This window comes from Podarcis gaigeae (assembly GCF_964106915.1).
Source record: "Podarcis gaigeae genome assembly, chromosome: 3".
In the NCBI taxonomy this organism is placed as follows: domain Eukaryota; kingdom Metazoa; phylum Chordata; class Lepidosauria; order Squamata; family Lacertidae; genus Podarcis; species Podarcis gaigeae.
In genome coordinates this window covers 96,009,580-96,029,037 of record NC_139680.1, presented here as the reverse complement: position 1 = coordinate 96,029,037, position 19,458 = coordinate 96,009,580, and the positions used below count along the sequence as shown (strand labels likewise).

At 42.0% G+C, this 19,458-nt stretch overlaps 2 protein-coding genes across 2 annotated transcripts in view; one reads left to right on the top strand and one right to left on the bottom strand.

Annotated features, from left to right (window-relative positions):
• Positions 1-19,458, bottom strand: part of PTPN14 (protein tyrosine phosphatase non-receptor type 14) — a 461,328-nt gene that overhangs the window by 112,917 nt on the left and 328,953 nt on the right. The gene's annotated exons all lie outside the window — the stretch shown is intronic.
• PROX1 (prospero homeobox 1) overlaps positions 1-19,458 on the top strand; it is a 73,836-nt gene that overhangs the window by 23,239 nt on the left and 31,139 nt on the right. The window contains exon 4 of the mRNA XM_083733303.1: positions 5,713-5,907. Within this exon, the coding sequence (XP_083589429.1) occupies positions 5,713-5,907 (195 nt within the window). The remainder of the gene's footprint in view (positions 1-5,712; positions 5,908-19,458) is intronic.

Sequence of the window (19,458 nt, the reverse complement as noted above, 5' to 3'; positions counted from 1 at the left end):
TTGGACTACAACTCCCATCATCCCTCGCTAGCAGGACCAGTGATCGGGGATGGTGGGAATTGTAGTCCAAAAAGAGCTAGAGGCCCAAGTTTGAGAAGCCCTGTTTTGGTGGATGCCGATGTAGGCAGCCCTACAAAAAAGAAAAAGTCTCACTAGTATGTAGTGCCTGTTGTCTTTTTTCAGCATGTGCCAGCCGAAGTCGGTCTTCTTGCGATGTTGCCGAGTGATATGAAATATTTTGATGTTATGCCACCTTATATTTATATAGCATCATTCATCCAGAAGAAGCCCAAAGTGCTTTACAAACAGCCAATATAGGGATCATTCACCCACCACTGAAAGGCAGCCACTTCCGTGGTGGAGGGCAACAGCCATTCGGGGTCAGCAACACCACACACCAGTAGATGTAAATATTAGATACATTCCTCTTTTCTTGGGGGAGCGGGGTTGGAGGGTGGGTTTCCACGTTTAATATTTTTGGAATGTTTTATTTCATGGTAACAGTTCATGGGTAAAGTCAGCCTCTCCTGTAACCTGCTCTGTAAATTTGGTTGGGCTGAATGTGTGATCCGGGCTGGGTTAATGTTTATTTTAGGCAAGCTGCGAAGCAGACGCTTGTGGGAATTGTGCACATAATTTTCTCTCTCTCTCTTTTTGCATTGAGCTTTTTAAAAAAAAAAATGTCAGGAGATGGGAAAGGGTTACTTATCTCAAGAAAGGAGATTGATGTCTTCAGTCTTAGCCAGATAGAATACTGGTACAGTAGTCTGGTGGAATAAGACCAATACTACTGATTACTGCAGATAGGGTGTAAGAAGGCTGTACCCAACCTGGTTCCTTCCAGATGTTTTGGATTGCAATCCTTTCATTCCTGACCGTTGACCAGGCTGACTGGGTCTTTCTGATGAGTCTAGAACATCTGGAGGGCACCAGGTTGGGGAAGGCTAGTGAAAAATATTGACCATTGGCCTTTCTCAGTCAGGCTTGTTCACGTAGACTAGCAACAACACTATAAGCTCATCACAGCCCTTCTGCCTGATGTTCTTCAAATGGCTGTTCCAGGAATTGAACCTGGAGCATTCTGTGGGCTAGCCATTCAAAGGTGTCATGCACAGGTCAGGAAAATGTGGGTTTGAATGAGGAGAGGCTTTCTGTGGGGAGGGGGGAGGCCTGCAGGGTCCTTTTGAGTAGATTCTTTCCATGTGTGTGGAGGTAGTTTTATTTATAAAAGAAGAGAGAGACCCTGTGATAATGGCATGCTTTGGGAGGCATGTTTACTTTCATCTGGATTTGCAAAGGGGCATGGCGTCACCCATAAACTTGTGTCTGGACAGTTGACCCAACTTACTTTAAACCAGTTCTTCTATTTTTTTTTAAAAAAATCAGTGTATCCTCCATCTCAAGTCACCTTTTTATAGTATTTAATTAACCAAACCATGCTAGGCAACAGTAATTCAAATTCAGCTTGGCTAAACTTTAGTGTCAAACTTTTCGTTGGTATTCAACCAACTCTTACTCAGAGTGCTATTAATGCATGTGGCTATTAGCTTCAATAGATCTACCCTAAGACATAGTTGAACACCACCCTTTAAAAAAGAAAGCTTTAAAAAGATTGCAAACAAACTTTAAACAAACAAACAACCTCTCATGCCAGCAGATACAGAACAACATGTATGAATCACTACTTCAGCAAAACATTATAGATCACAATATGTCAGTCTTACCAGATATCCCTGCTGGAACAATAGGTTGGGGTTTTAGTCCCACTGAACTCCTTGGTTCAATAAATTCACCTCCTAAGTATTTGCTATGTACACAGGCCGATAGTTAATTCAGGTGAAAGAGAAACCCAATGCAACTTAATGCATGAATTTAAATAATGCATTATAGCCAAAAAATCTAGACACAATTAGACTAACATGAGATACCCTGGTCTAACTTAGCTGCATGAAAATGTTGCCCGTACTCTCAAAGACCAAAACCAATGGGTTCAGGAATGCCAACTTAGCCCCGTGACTGTGGGTGTCCAGGGCCGTGGGTGCCATGCCAGCGCTCATGGCCCTGGCACTGAAATTTGTGGGTGCTTGGGCACCCAGGGCCTCAGGGAGTTGGCACCTATGGTGGGTTTGATAGTGTAGCTATTCATGTTTCTAGATAAGAAAGAGGTATTGAAGAAATTTCTGGGTCAGATGCTTTTAGTTAATGTGAAGGAAGAACCAATGGAAGGACTTCATAATGTACGGTGGCAGAATAGGAACTCTTTCTGTTGTATTAGCAGTGCCTATAAAAAACCTCAAGGAACACGCTAACACTAATGCAATCAGGGAAGAAAGGATGGATGGAGCCCATCCTCCAGGGTCCTCCTTTCCACCACAACCCCATGTGCCCCATTAAAAATCCATTCCAAAAAATCAAGAGATCATTCAGAGTGGCCTCCAGTGCGGCATGTGAATCTATAGTTGGAACAGAATCCCTGGAAAACACACAAGGGCTCTTTGGAACCCAGCCCATGCACTGCAATCTATCCTAATACGTTGTACAATAAATATACAAAGTCCAGTTTAGTGCTCTGTGCTGGTCTTGTACTCAAGGGAGCTTACTCTCCCCCCCCCCCAAAAAAAAGCCAATTTAACCAATTTGAAAAGAATAACATATTTTTCATACGCAGATAAGCCCCCCAAATCTTTTGTTTGTAAATAAATCCAAACTGATTTCTGTGGCTCCATCTTGCTTACTTAGTTTATTTGAAATTGTCCCATTGATTTTTTATTTTTCCAATCACTTATGCATGAATCACTGTACCCAAATTTCACCCTTGATTTTTCTGCTGCTTTACTTAAGGAGCTGCCATCAGTGAGGCTGAATAAGATGCAACCATCTTATAATTTTGTCCTTAGACTGGGGGAAAGGGGAAATCTCCTGAGTCCGTATTGTGGGAACAAAAAAGGATTCTCCTTGTATCATCTTCTTTCGCTCCACTTGATGCCGATTTTAATGTATAAGCTAATAATTCTAAGACTACTAAATACAACAGATTCAGTGTCATTTTAGCTTTGAAGAACAGGCGCTTCCAGGCTTTTCAACCCAGCAGTGTTAAATGATGTATCTCATTCCCTCCACCCCTTGAGTCAACTGCTGCCTAGCCAGATTAAGGTGTCAGATTGATTTGTTTTATACATCTTTTGACCATGCTCATTGAATATTTAGGAAGTTTCTTCAGCCCATATTGAGGCTGAGGTATCCCGTGGGAAGCATTAATCAAAGTCACAGAGACTCTTACACTGTGGAAACACAGACTCTTTATTGTAGCGATTAGTTTTTGCAGTAACACATTAACACACTACAGAGCTTTTCTTTTATAGAACAATTGATCCTTTTCTTGTACTCCACTAGAGAAGGGGGGGGGGAATAATTAACTCTTTAAAGTTTAACAATTTTAAAAAGACTGATTTATCTACACCAGAATGTTGAGGCGAGAGAGGGCATTTGTCTCTGTGTTTGTGTGTGTGTTGCGCACACATTTGTATGTATGCACAATTAACTCACTCTCTGAATGTTTCTATACTATTCGAGCTGATTAGTTTTGTTCCTTAAGTGCTTATGTCTGTAATTTTTGCATGTCTTACCTTTTTTTTCCCCCACACTAAAACTTTCTCTGATGTTTCCCTGCTGCAGCAATAAGCATTAAATCTCTCTTTCTGTCCTATTGCAAAATAATGACATGCGCACCTACTTTTTGTTGTTGTTGTTGTCCGCATTAGGTCATTCATGACCATTCTAGAAAAAGAATCCCCTTTCTATTTTCCTCCCCTTCTACAGTACTCTTGCCCATATGAGACAATGTCTTGTAACAATGCAGGGGCCTAATCTCCATGTCAAAGCAATTTTCATTCCCCAGTGCACACCCTGCTATCATTTTGTAATGTTTTGTTTCTTATTCTAAAAGAATTAAAAAGGAACAGTAAGCCGTCACGGGGGCCTGTAGTCCTTATCTCAGTGTCTGGAAATTTGGACAGTGTATTTTACTGCTGAGATAAAATGGAAAGAACTCCAAGTTCAGCAAATCGTAATGGGTTTAAGTTCTATTGAAATCGGTAACCAGAAGATCAGATAACGGGGGTCCTTCAGTTGTCTTTTTAATCAGGTTCCCCGCAAGGGCTGAATAGAGACAGAGCAGACACACAGAGTGAAAATATAATTCTTGGATAGGTTAAGTACATGTTTGAACTCTTGCAAGCAGAAGCGATTTGATGATGACTTAATCATTTTCTGGTCAATTATCTGTAAGGACCCTTGCAACTGCATGGCAATTATGATGCAAGTTGGCCTTTTGGGAGAAACACCAGTCTCCCTGCTTCTGTTTCCTTGTTACTTAGATTCCCTGCCATAAATTTTCATTCGTTTATTATCTTTGCTAGCATGGAAACAACTTTCTGTGTAGTAATTACAGCCCCAATGCACACTTTAGCTGTCATCTTGTTGGAGGCCTGGATGTTCTCATGGCCAGCATTTGATAAGTGTTCTTTGTTGATTTTTGATTAATGCACATCTCTTTCTGGGGGCCGGGGGGAAGTGAATGCCTGTGATGACAAAAGGCAGGGGGTAGTATATCAGCCTGCCAGATATATAGCTATGGATTTATTGGTTTTAACTTGGCAAGTTAAGTTGCATCTGTCCTTTACACGTAGGAAGGGCTGTCAATAAGAAGGGATCAGCTGCAACGCAGCTTAGGTGACATGTTCAGTTCAAAGGTCACAGGAACAGTAAGAAAACTTGTCCTCAAAGACGTGGGCACTTTTAACCTTGACCTTCTGACTTCTAATAAAGGGATCCAGCGCATTTTCCTCCATCTTATGGACGAGCTGGAAAACTTTAAATTTGCTGGACGGAATGCCAGGGATTAATGGAGGCTTTGCGGATTTCAATACTCAGGATACGATAAGCATCTATAAGTCACATGCAAATTTTTTAATTTATTTTTTGCAAAGTGAGAGCAACCCTATAGGAAGGCCCCGTTTTTGTTTAGAGTGTTTGCAATAAAGAGAGAGGGGAATTCTTTTTAGCTTGACATAGAACGAGAAAGGAATTTTGCATCAGATCTGTGTGACACACTGAAATGTAACCAACCTCGTTACTTATGCCTGTTACACCACCTGCCCATAAATATTTTCTAAATTGATTTCACACTTTTATTTGTGGGGAATAACTGCTACATACCAGGAAACACATTGCACCCCCCCCCCCTTATCTTATATGTGGCTCCATAAATAATTGCCTTCAATGGGCAAGACATAGTCACATTTTACTGTTTTGGCCACTCATCTCTTATATCGGACAAAATACATCAGCACAAACCTGGAAAGTCCTGGACATCTCCTCCTGTAAGAGCCTAGAAGTTTGCTAGTGGTGCCTTGAAATTTGAAAGTGCTTTCCATGCATGATGCCTAACTTGGTAGAACAGCAGTGCCCTTTAGCAACTTTAGGAACGAGATCCAGTCCTTTCCTGTTTAAAAAATTGGCACAGCATTTTTATATCATTTGACTCGACCACTCAAGCCTCTTTACCCCTTGGGTTTAAAAAACGCTTTTGAAGCTTGGCTATGGGGCGGTTTGGAAGAGAAGGGGTGGATGTAAGAAAGGATGTTGTGAAATGGGGAGAAAAAAGAGGACGTGTCAATGCTCTAATCCTTCTTGCTCTTCTGATTTCCACAGTTCAACAGATGTATTACCTCTCAGCTCATCAAGTGGTTTAGCAATTTCCGTGAGTTCTACTACATTCAGATGGAGAAGTATGCACGCCAAGCCATCAACGACGGAGTAACAAGCACTGAAGAGCTGTCCATAACCAGGGACTGTGAGCTGTACAGAGCCCTCAACATGCACTACAATAAGGCAAATGACTTTGAGGTACGCTGTGACCTTTCTGGGTTTCTTCTTCTTCTATGCATGCATATAATTGAAATTTCCCCCCTCCCTTTTTTATGCATATTCCCTTATTTTGGAAACTGTTTCTTTTACAGTGCCCACCTTGCGAATGATGTTAATGTGTTTTGTTCTATGCTTTGTTAAAAAGGAAAAAGGGAAGAAGGTCATTTTTGCCTGCCTTATCAGAAAATTTTCTGTCTCGATAGCAGGGCGCTGCATTTGGGTTGCTTGCGTTTCAGCTATTTTCTTGAAAAAGCCACCCTACTCGAGATCTTTTGACTGTAGCTAATCGTTTTGCAACACGGACAGAAAACGCAGCTCACGAGCGAAACAAAAACAAACAAAAGCGCGACTTAGTTGTGTCTCGGTTCCATTGAAATCAACGGGGACTAGGCCTATCTAAATGTCTCTGGATTATACCCCATGGATTGGCAGCTTTGATTGAAACTCTTCCTTACAGGCCAACAATGAGCGGGTATGAGCCAATCACCGAGGCCTTGGCTCAGCAAGCGATTGTTGCTAACCTGCTGACCTTCCGTAAGCCCCACGGTGGCAAATTCCTCCGTGCTGATGATAAGCATTTTGCACTGTCAGATGCAGAGATGAGGCGAGAGGGGCTTCTGGGAGTTGTCACTCTGTGGCATTGAAGCCTTGTGGCAGTGCATTGGTATTATCTGCTCAAAGGATGGGCCACATTGTTTGGTATAAGCTGCACAGTGGCGTGGTCAGAAGGGGTGGCAAGGGCTTTTGTTTCTTTCGCTACGGAAGTAGTACTGTGCTAGGTACAAAAACGTGCTCTGAAGCATTTCTAAAGTGATTGCCATCATCATCACATCTAAGTGATTCAGTTGGAAAGGGACACAGAAGGTTAGGATGCAAATTTCACTTCTACTCTTACTCATTCACTGGACATTTTTATTTCAGTGTGTGTTGCCAAAACAAAGCAGCCATGGCCTATCAGGCTTATTCTTTATAAAATGTGTGCCCTACCTTATGGTCCTGGCTACTGAAAATCCCTCTAGATCAGGGTTTCCCAAACTCGGGTCTCCAGCTGTTTTTGGACAACTCCCATCATTCCTAGCTAGCAAGACCAGTGGTTAGGGATGATTGGAATTGTAGTCCAAAAGCAGCTGGAGACCCAAGTTTGGGAAACCCTGTTCTAGATGCTGCTGGACTGTAGCTGCAATCGTCCCTGGTCTTTTATGGGCCATGCTGACTGGGGCTGATGGGAGTTGGAGTCCAGCAACCTCTGGAGGGCCAGTGACTACACTACTCTTGGATGGAGCTTCTTCTGAAGAAACCAAGAACAAAAGCAAAGGGAAAGTGCAGTTGACACCCTCCTGATAACAATTTAGCAGAAGATGAATAAGGGTTATATGTACAATTTCACAATATGAGCCTCTTCTCATAAATCACGTCTCTGTCTGAAAATGCAAAAGCATTAATACGCATCTATATATTGTGTTGCCCTCTTTCTGTCTTTGAGCTACCCATGTGAGTCTTTCTATGTTGCACAGTTTAAAGCATGGAGGAAATGGCTTTTAATTGGAGCAGCCTGAGGCTGCAACATAACACCTATGGCATATTGTTCCCAGTAGTTTGCAATTATCTGATCTGGATAAGTTTTGCCCCCCAATAAGTTAATTTCTTATAACACAGAACCCCTTTCACTTGTGTTCAAATGCATGGCTATGAAATTCCTAATTCATACAAACAGCTGGATGGCAGCTTTAAGACTGCTACCCACAACTCCGTGCACTAGGCTGAAAACCTGGACCTAAACAGGCCATTACTGCATATCGTTTAATCTGAAGGTATGCATTCTTGCCTGATCAGCGGCCAGCCCAGGTGACTAGCACTGAAGCAAAAATGACATGTACTGTGGTGTTGAAATTGGATCTGAAGTCCTTGAGCAAATGGAGCATTTTCCATATTTAGCATCATCAGAGTTCCTCCCCTTCATACTTTTATTGCTGATCCTTTAATATAATTGAAGCCTGATATGCCTTTCATCTTAAATAATTTAAATGGATTTTCCTAAACCTTTTCTGCTCGCTTCCTCTTACGGAGTTAACATTCATAACGTAGTGAAGAAATGGGGATAAAATCTCATAGAAAAAGGGGGCTTTGGGCGAATTATGGAACCTGTTTTCCTTAAGATCTATTACTCAACATACACCTGCCAGAGGCACATCACACATTATGCAAGCGGCGTCCCTGTGGACAACACACATGCTTTTTAAACTCATGAACGTCCTTCAGCAGTTCATACGAAACACATCCTCAACCCACTGTGGAGCTGCTGGGGCCTGCCTTTGCTCTAAGATATGAGCTGGCTTTTCTGACTTCCTTTCACAATGCCTTGGAGCCACCAGCAGCTGTTAACAGAACTCAAATAAGATCCTTAACAATCCTCATGCCTCCTTACTTTAGAATTGTCACAATCGCCTCAGGCTCATAGCCAGAGGTAGCTGAAACACCTTGCAGAAGGATTTGGTGACTGAACAAGTAATCTCTCTCTGTTTGAGAGAAGTGTACCAATTTGTTTCTGTGTTTCTGTGTGCTGTCATTGGAGGTCAGTTGAAATTGTGAACACATTAGGCCCAGCTGCAACACAAAACTGAACCAAATCATCTTTAGTAGTAAGCAAAACTTACATTCTGATGAATTAAAGATACGCGTGCTGGGGAAGGAGGATTTTCATATGTCTATCCTTGCGCATTACTGTTTCTCACAAATGGTAACTTATAGAGCACCTTACTCCACCTTAATTCATTTATGTTTTCAGCACACATTAAATAGAAGCTCTCGCTCCTAAATAAACAAAACAAAAAAACACCTCAGCAGCTATGTGTGCTGTTTGTGTAATCTCTAGTATGTTTTAAACTCAAGTATCTAAAGACTGCAATTCTAGACACACTTAGAACAAAGCTCCATTGAACTTGCAAGTAGACATCTAGATATGCACTCCAAATGCGATAGAAACATACTTATCCTGGATGGTTTGCAGAGAATATTTTAAAGGGAATCAGAACATGAAAGAGACAGCAGCTTTCTATGGGTTTCTTACATAAGTCACACACGCACATATAGTATTTGGTTTTAATATTTAATTGTTAGGGTGGATTTATTTAGCTCATTGTTCTCCCATCGACTTTCCCCCAGTCATCTAGTGGTAGCACTGGACCAGTTCCAGTTTATCTTCAACTTCCTTGCCCACCTAAAGATTAGGTAGGCTAGCATATCAAACTTGTGAATGGCCACTGAACATTTTGGGATTTTGCAGAAATCTAATTGCTTGTAGGCTGCGAGTGGCAGATCAACTCAACCTAGATGAGGAGCACTTGTTCAAATTACACTTTGTTCCAATTGCACTTTGATACAGCTTTCCCCATTGCATTTCATACTTGGGCAAATTTATCTGAGGAGAAAAGAAGTGATTGTGAAATGTACTGGTGGGATTCAACCGAGTTGTTATGTGCATTGTGATGGGATAATGAGCTGCTTGTGCGTAAAAGCTGAATCCCTCAGAGCTTTGCATAGGTCTCAAAGCTCTGCCTTTACGGGAGCCCTCAAAGCATGACTCCCTCAATCGCTGGCAGAATCCGTCAGTGGACGCTTCCGGAATTTACGCCAACATAAGAGTTCCTTAACGGAAACTCTACGTCTGGATTCTCTGCGTGACAGTTTGCTGCGCGGAGTGGGCGTCCCCAGCGGAGGTCCTGAGCCCTCCCCGCTGTTCTCACTGGAAGCATCTTGGAGCCATCCCTCCGCCTGAGTTTCTGCAGGAACTCTCCCTCTCCCCCTGCTGGTTCCTTCCTCAGCATCTGAGGGTCTCTTAGCCTCCTTGAGCCCTTCCACCACCTGACTCTCCGATGGCAGTTCCCTGACATCCATGGAATGAGATCCACTTGTGAATGAGACCTTTCCCGCTTTGTTCCCCATACCCTTTAAATCTGCTCCAGAGGTTGGGGTGTAAGAGGTGGAAGTCCCATTGCACAAGCAGATCTCGTTCTGTGCTGGCATAGCCCACTTAGCACTATGTTGAATTCTACCCTATGTACCTGTGTAAATTGCTGTTTTCTCCCTTTAAAATATACAGAATTGGCATTTGGGAAGCAAATTAGCTGCACCCCCACCCCATTAAAATGCATTCCACACCAGTTGTGGTTCACTGTGAGCTCCTAGATATAAAATAGATACATTGCATAAATACTCATACATGGATGCTTCTGCTTTGCAACTAAAAGTAGCTTTGGGAAGTTGATTTGCATTTGGGAACTGGCATTGAAAACAAGAGTTAAACTCTCCATCCTGCCTTACAAATATCAGGGCCTTCTGCAACTGCTTTGAGGAAAGAGGAGGATGTTGTTTGGAAATCCAGTAACAGAACTCCCATGTCATGTTGCCCTCAGTTATCACTTGCCTTGAGAAGCATGTAGTTATGCCCATGGTGGGATACAGGAGCGAGACTCATAGCTTTCCCCTTATGCATATGTTCTGTGTAAATTGGACTTGCTCATGTCCGTCACTCAGCCCTTTTCCATGGTGTGGACCACATCTCCAGCGCCAACCTGCATAGGCACTCTTGCCTGTATACCTGATTAAAGGCTATAACATGCAGTATGGAAGATGAGCCAAAGGCTGACTCATACACCATACAGAGTGTGGAACCTACATATCTGGTCCACATGTCTCTGCCTTGTTGTATTTAATTGTTTTGTGGATTAAACGGTATTGGGGATCAACCTGCTAAATACTGTAGCAAGCACTATGCTTACAGTGAAGGAAAACAAGGTGAGTGAGGACATTGATGCATACAGTGCTGTGCAAACATTTGAAGGAAGGGAACCTTTGCAATCTGGGACCCTGGTTGCTCCAAATCATGTTCTATATCCCTATAGGTGTCTGTGCAGATTTGGTGTGGCCCCACTTCCCCACTTGTGTATGTATTAACTGTATGTAAAACCCCTGAACAAGGCTTGCAGTGTTAATTTTATGGGGAGAGACAGCTGAAAGGTCTTGTGAGACATGCTGGGAGGATCCTTGGAGCGAAAAGGTAGGCGGCTAAGGATGCTAGTTGTGCAAGCATCACCTTGTTGCAGTGACTGCCAGTGTGTGCAGGTATTCCTTGCAAAGTCTACCCTCCCCTATTCAATGGAAGTGTCTGCTACATGAGCCCCTAGAAGCTGACAGTTGCATTGAAGCGAGTGGTGGAAGGCTTTCAATGGAGGGGCTTCCTGGTACACTGCTGCACACATGGTGTTTGAAATTAGAAATAAATATATACAATAAGAATGCATGAAATAAAATTGGACAGTATAGCCAGTAATATATGCACCTGTTTTACGAGCACTGTTGTTTATAATATGGACGTTCATAGTATATTTGAATACAATAAATTGTTATATACTTTCATAAATGGTGTTTCAGTCACTGTCATCTCTGACAGGTGGGTAGTCTCTGGTTGCCTTTCATAAGCAATTACTTAGAAATGTAAGTTGAAAAGTCCTAAATTCCACAGTGATGGATGTATGAACCTGCCTTTTAGTAAGTTAGATCATTGGTTCATCCATCTCTGTGGGAGAGGTCTTTCCCAGCCTTGCCTCCTGTGATATTTTTAACTGGGAATGTCAGGGATTGAACCTGGCATCTTATGTATACCAAAAAGGTGCTCTACCTGTTGATGTAAAACTCAAAACTCTGCCAATGCACTGTTGTGAAATCTTATGGCTGAGCTTTTATTTTGAAGGGCATAGTAATGAGATCTGGGATTTCCGGAAAAGCAGAGAGGTTGTCAGGAAGAGGGAGGAGTAGATTCATAATGGGGACATGTACATTCCCGTCCACTAGAATTCTCCTGTTAAATTGCCTGGTTTGCCCATAACACTAAGCCATGGTTTGTTTAACAGATCATGGGTTCCTACAGACAATCAAATAAACCCATGGCTTGTTTCTCCAAAGTCTTTTTTCATCTGCTCTTGCCTTGTACTTTTGTAGTCAGGTGAGTGTCTGGGTAAAGGTGGCCAGACAAGCCATAGTTAAGAAAGAGTGCTGGGTTTGCATGTAACACAAATCCATAGTTAAAATAAACCAAGATTTGCAAGCCAACAGCAAATCATGGATTCAGTGGGTGGGTTGTTTGGTAACCCAACTATAGTTCAGCCTCTTGGCATGAGTCAGACATGCAAATAAGCCATCATTTAATAAACGATGGCTTGGTGTTATGTACAAACTATGCCTCTATCCATAACTTCATTGTCATACCTAGTTCCATTTCCTTAAGAGGTTGTAATTTAGGATTTTAGCCTAGCAAAATCAATTGACACATTCCTAGGTGTACTTATTTGCTACATTTGTTTTTAAATGTTGTGGGCCAGAAACATGCACTCACATGTGAACTTGTGCTCTCTCAAATATATACTAGAGCGTTGCAGTAGCCTGACTAGTAAACTGTGGTTGTCATGTATAAACCTTTGCATCCTGGATACCTTTGTAAGCTTATAACCACCAAAGGGGTACTTGTGGGCACAATACCATCTTTGAGGACTTTTCTAGGTATTCACAAAATCTCTGAGCCCTCCCCCTTCTTCATTGCTCCCTGTGTCATGTGATGGGGAAGAGGTTCACCCCCCTCCAAAAAAGGGAACTTAAGAAGGAGGTTGAAAGAGGGCCACTCTTCCCCACTTCATTTTCTAGTTGTGTGTGTTTTCCAATGTTCAGATTAGTAGCTGAAAAGGAAGTTGAATGGCCAAGAGAGGAGAAGAGTAATGGGAGCAATATTGGATGCTCAGGCAGAAAAATGGAATAACTAGGGGAGAACCAGAGAGAAAAAAAGTGAGATCTGTAGGGGATGAGGAGAAAGAAATAGAATGTGCGTGCGTGCGTGTGCGCGCACACACACACACAGATTGGCTGCAGTAAAACAGAGTCTCTTGAAATTGTGTGTTTTTTTCATCCTCCCAATATCACATAACAGAAACATCTGTATCCATTGACTGAAATGGAGAAAAAAAAACCCATGACTGGTGTTTTCCAGCACTGCCATGACTCAAAAACATGAATACAAGGCATGTATCCTCATAACTTTTACAAGGGTTATGCTGAAAACTACCACCAAATAAATGGTTACCTCTGCATTCAGAGGTGTAATTTCTTGGTGCTTTGGTTTTCACCATGTGTAAATTTTGTGAAGATCCGTGACAATCTTTGCCTGTAACTTCATCAGTGTTTTGGCAGCGCTGGCAAGCACCAGCTCTGTGACCTTTACTGTGCCCTGTACCAACGCAGACCTTCAGAGCCGACAGGAAAGCCCAGTGTGTGCGCGCTTGCTCTCTCCGTCAGGAAGGGGTGTGTCTGTGTGGAATTACCAAAGGGAGGGGGAAGAGAAGGAAGAAGGTGTGGTACCCATGGCACCCTCTCAAAACTTCAAATCTGTCATGGGCCCCAAAGGTTGGAAACTTAGGTGTAAAGGAATAGATGTAACATTGTGGACTGGTCGCTGTCTAACCAACTACAGTGCGCTATTATTTCTCGGATCTCTCACAATTCTATAATCTTTCAAGTGTATCATTTTCTAAAGTCATGTCTATCGATGCTGATTTAAAATATTCAAACACGCCCCCCCCCCAATACAATACATGTAACTTAGCATTAACTAAAATGCCAAACTGCTGATTGTTCTACCCATTATATAACGTACGTACTATTTTGCTTTAAGTCTGTAAGTTAACAACAATCCACATACAGGCTGCAGAGCATTTCTTGCTCCCGCCCCCGGCTTTTAGTTTGCTTGGTTAAAGCCTCAGACATATCCCTGTGAAATTTGTAAGCGACTTTCACCCTAATGAAACTATCGGTCAAATTTAGCCGAAGTTGATTAATTGGTTATGGTTCTGACTTCTAACATCCACTGCATGTTTACCAGCAATACTGTTGCAAACATTCTGGAATCAGACTGCAAAAACTATGTAGCACTGTGCATTTAACCGCTGGCACCACCTAGGCTGAGTGCCTGTGCCTAAAGGATGCCTTAAAGCTAGGCTTCACATTTTGAGAGAGGAAGTTCTAACAGGATGCAGTCTCCCACACCTGCTACCTGGGCTAAAAAGATTATTTTAAAGTATGCAACAAAAAAAGTGTGAGGCATCAGTTTTAAAGAAGTTTGATGTTTAAAGAAGTTTGATAGGACATTAGTTTGCACTTTGCAATAGGAGTAATAGGACTTCATTTGCACTTTGTTATATATTGAAAATGCCTGGCTACATGTATTCTTCAGACCTTTGATAGCAGTCTTATTTCCCCATGCACATTTATTATTATTTTTATTATTTCATAATAAGCTCTAATTCCTCTGATGTGCAACAGAAGAATTTGAAACTTAAACATTGGGGTTTGAAAATAATTAAAATATTCCTGCTGGGCTGATTAATTATATCGAAAAATCAATGAATGGAAAGATTGCAGAATGGGATTCATGGTAGAACTCTGTTCCTCTATTTTCCATTAAAAATATAGAGACATTGTAGCTATCTCGTTGCATCTTAAACAATGTTGATTTTTATTTCTTTAAAAAGTATGAAAACATCCTTCAGGAAGACAGTTTCCCTCAGCTCAGCCAGTATATCTCATTTTATTAAATTCATTTGCAAAAGTTATGCAAGTATAAAGTGGGCTGTAACAATATTGTAAATGCCACTTTTAATTGTTCATGAACCTTGTGTGGACCCCTAATAATAATTATACATTCAATTATTGTTCCTGGTTCAGCTGAGGAAGTTCTTCCTCAAACAGTATTTAATCAGCTGAACCAGGCATGGCAGTTGAGGGTATATGTAGTTTTTGAGTCAGGAAACTCTCATTTTGATATTTATACCCCTTGGATTCAAGGTGTTTGCTACTACAATGAGATAGGCCCGAAATGATGTGCGGGCTATTTGATTTAATGTCATTAGATTTTATAGCTCCCTCTGACTATTTTCCCCCTTTCGGTTACATTTAAGCACAGCAAGATGAAGTTTTTAAACCTCCTTACTCAACAGCTCTATTAGTTATAATGTACCGTGACCTCTCTCAACATTCTTAAAGAAAAAGATACAGTGTAATGTCACTTTACTTTGCTTATTGTTCTTTGTTGAGGTGAACAAAGCATTTTCTACAGTGGTTATAGCACATAATTATACAGCTTTCAATAGTGGTGTCTTGGCACATATCAAAGTTCAGAAGAGCCTTTAGGAGAGAAAAAAAAGATGTTTTGTGGCAGCCTAGTGAGGGTCTCATCTTTCCTTCAGAAAATAGTTCAAGGCTCTTCTGTCAGGCTTCCTTACTTAGAGCTTTTTCCCCTCCTGCTTCATAAAGTTTAAAGGGGATTCAGTGGAGTTCTGTGATCTGTTTCCTTTGAAAGATTGTTCCTTTGCACAGAGAGGTCCTTTGACTTCAAGAGTTCACAGATTCATGTCTTTAGGTATCATATGTCTGACCTTATCAGTTACTCTATTTAATGTCGGAGAAAAAGTCTCAAACTCTTTTGTGTTTGTCTGTTTTTCTGCCTCTGTGAAGTGATTTGGCGGAGAGAAGGGGTGGGGGAGAGAGAGAAAGGACCATCCTTTTTAACGCACCACGGCGAGGACGTTTTTTCCTGACTCCAACCTACCCTGTGGCTTTTTGGCGGGGAAGACGGGGCGCAATTGCCCTCGCCTGCTTTGTGTGTTTGTGTGGATAATTCCATGGCGATAATAGAACGATACAAGGCCAAGCCCGTGCACACTATATCTAGCTAGGAATCGTCCGCTTTCCTAGCCACCCACCCCTAGATGCAATCTATTGCCTTATTTCTGGTGGCTGCTACTTTAGCTTTCCAACAGGCTGGGCCATTTAGCAAACACAGAGAGCGAAACGGCTGAAGTGCTGGGCCAGCAGTAGGCTTTCCCTTTGCTTCGACCTGCCCCAAAGGCTTTGATAATTAATTGTCCTTCAGAGATGAGGAAAGTTCAGAGACAGTGTGTGCAGCAACGTCTATTGTCTGACCTTCAGTTCTCCTCCGTTCAGCTCTTTTCCCTCTCCCCTTCACACCACAAAGGGTTATCAATGGGAGCAGAGAGCAGCCGCTCCTTCTAAGGTCCGCAGGTGGCGGTTGTGGCGCTCTGACAAGAGCCCGATCATTGTGCTTCCGCCGCTGGCGGATGAAATGGGCTCGGAAAAGTTCTGACAAGCCTTTTCAGAACCCTTTCTCTCTCTTCTTTAATGCCGTATACATTCTAGCAGAGCTATTCTGCTAATTCTTTGGGAAATTTAATAGGGTTTCTCCCCGCCTCCCTTTCCCCACCCGCCTGCCTGCCTGTCAAAGCGCATGAAAAAAGTTATCATTATGCACATCGGCTGCAATCTTGTATGGCGGCCTAGGCCAACCCGGAGCCCTCCAGGTGTGCTTGGACTACTACTCCCATCAGGCACAGCGGGAGCTGTAGTCCAACAACATCTAGAAGGCATCAGGTTGGTGTAGACTGGTGTAGCCATTTAATGCAGGAGGGATTTTTGTTGAATTCAGCATGGCTCCCTTCCAAGCAAGCTTGCATAGGTCTGCATCACGGCTTTCATTTTTTTTAGCCATGCACAGTTTTAAAAAGGAAGACAACTATGGATCCATATGCAGAAAACGTGGGTTCATTAGCTGGCTGCGGGGGGAAATGCTAGGTACTTGAACAACTCGGGGCACATGCATGGAAGTTGTGTACAGTGGTACCTATCGTTGCGAATGGGATCCGTTCTGGAGGCCCGTTCGCAACATGAAAAGAGCGCAACCCGCAGGGCTGCGATTCACTGCTTCTGCCCATGACGTCATTTTGCGCTTCTGCGCATGCACGAGTGGCGAAACCCAGAAGTAACCCTTTACGGTAGTTCTGGGTCGCCGTGGGACATAACCTGAAAGAACGTAACATGAAGCGGAGTTAACATGAGGTATGGTATGACTGTATGCTAATTTAGGTGCAGATTTAGGTCTCTGAGCAAATTAAGATGGTGGGTGGTGCCTCAACGGCACTGTGCTTTGCTCACAGGTCTGTTGGGCGTTGTTTCTTGAAAAAAATAAGTTGGAGAGAAAAGGGTAGAATAGACAGGAGACATGGGACTCAGTGCAAAAGGTCCTCTGGAACACTCTCCCATCTGATGTGAAAGAGATAAAGAACTGTACAACTTTTAGAAGACATCTGAAGGCAGCCCTGTATAAGGGAAGTTTTTAATTTTTATTATGTTTTTATGCGTGTTGGAAGCCATCCAGGCTGGGGTATAAATAAGATGACGATGATATGATGATGATTAGGGCTCAGGGGGCCCTGATCCGCCCTGCCCGCGAATAATGCCCCTGTCATTAGGTTGAAGTAAGGGTTGCAGTTACCTATAAGGGAAAAAAATTTAAGACCCTGCACCGACAAATACGAGAATATTTCCAGTTTAAATTCATTTTTGTCTTCACCATAACAGCCAGCAACACACAAAGGGGAAATGTTTAAGGAAAATACTGACAGAATAGTATTGAAAATGTCTAGTTTTTCAAATAATAAAAAAATGTTTGTTTCTGTCTGTGGCAAACCGTTGTCCTATACTAAAGATATGTAAACACACACACATGCGCACACACACACACACACACAGAGAGAGAGAGAGAGAGAGAGAGAGAGAGAGAGAGAGAGAGAGAGAACATCTTTTGCTAGCCTTTCAAAATGTGGGTATCCTCAAAATTCTTTAGGTATTTCACCTGAGGAAGAACTCATCATTCAGTGGTACAACATCTGTTTTTGCTTGCAGAATGTTGAGTCCACAGCATCTGCAGGCAGGGCCGGCAAAGTCACCAGTCTGAAGCACTGGAGAATTGTTGCCGGTCAGTGTCAGCAATACTGAGCTAGATGGACTAATGGCCTGACCCGATATAAAGCAGCATCCTATTTCCCTAGCTCCGAATTCATGACAAATTTGCTTTTGTGAATATGTAGATGTTATGGTCCTCCATTGAGTTGGGTAGTTGGGATTGTTAAGTGCCTTGTTCAAACCTCATGACTAAGCTAACTTGCATGGAGATGGTGGGTGAAGATGGAAAATCATTTGCTCAACCCATTGCTGTTGTAAATAACTAAACAAATATGGCCTGTCAGTTTTTGGTGACAAAATAGCTAAAGCTATGTTAACTCTGGTATTTCATTAAGGCAGGGAATGCAGTGTGGTTCTCACTAGATGGTGTTGGACTACAACTCCCATCAGCCCTAGCCACTAGTCAGGGATGATGGGAATTGTAGTTCAACATCTAGAGGGAACTACACTGGCTGCCGCTGCCTTAATGATATGGTTTACATAGCTTTATGGTAAATGGTGTGCCACTTCAGGCTCCCTGAGAAATGTGTGCCTAATTAAAATTGTAATAGCCTAATAATATCTATCAAAGAGCAAAGAAGCTGGCGTTTGCCGAGCAGATTATTAATATTGTTTTACCGTCTGTGATTAATTTAGAATCCTCTGTGGCATAATTATTAGGCTCTGTAAAACAAAATGATATACATGTTCTGTTGTTTTCCCTAATGATATAGTAAGCAAAGATTTAGTTAGAAGATGTAGGGAAAGTACACAGAACAGAGCATTGCCTATTTTAATCAAAGTAGCAATATAAGGGTGTTCAATACAAAGAAACTGAGGTGGTAGGGAGGGAATATGGCACTAAATTATCTACCGTACAATCTCTCCATTAATTTAATTAACTTTGTATGTCTGTAGAGTTCTAAACACTTGGTTGAAGCTCACATAATCATAATATAAGTGAAGCAGCTGTGAAAAATGTCACTCCCCACATATGTAATCCTCTGTTCACTTCCTCAGAAGTAAACTCCATTTAACTCAATGGCAGTTTTCCTCTGAGTAGGATTGCACTGTAAGTAAACCAACTGGGTTACTCAGATCCTATGATTAACTTTCTTATGCAAAAACCTTTTGAAACAAGTTTGTATAATTATCATCATCATCATCACCAGTATTATTATTATTTTAAAAACAACACCGTAGCAAACTCTCTAACATTTCTCTGATGAAAATAGGGACATCCTATTCTATTATTATTATTATTATTATTATTATTATTATTATTATTATACCCTACCCATCTGGGTTGCTCCAGCCCCTCTGAGTGGCTTCTAACAAACATAAAAATATTGACCATTAAAAAAACCTCCCTATACAGGGCTGCTTTCAGATGTCTTCCAAAGGTTGTATAGTTACTCATCTCCTTTGCTTCGTGGGTCACATAACTCCATACCTTCCAACATTTATCCGATGTAAATAGGGGTGCCCTAAGGGAAAGCGGGACATTCCAGGATCAAATCAGAAACTGGGATGGCTTTTGTAAATCCAGGCCTGTCCCTGGAAAATAGGGACACTTGGAGGGTCTGCTGTAGGTGAAGCAGACACAGCTTATGCAATTAAGGGATCATAAAAATTTAAAGTTAATCTGATGAATTTTTCATTAGACCCAGATGAAAAGGGCCATGTTGAAGC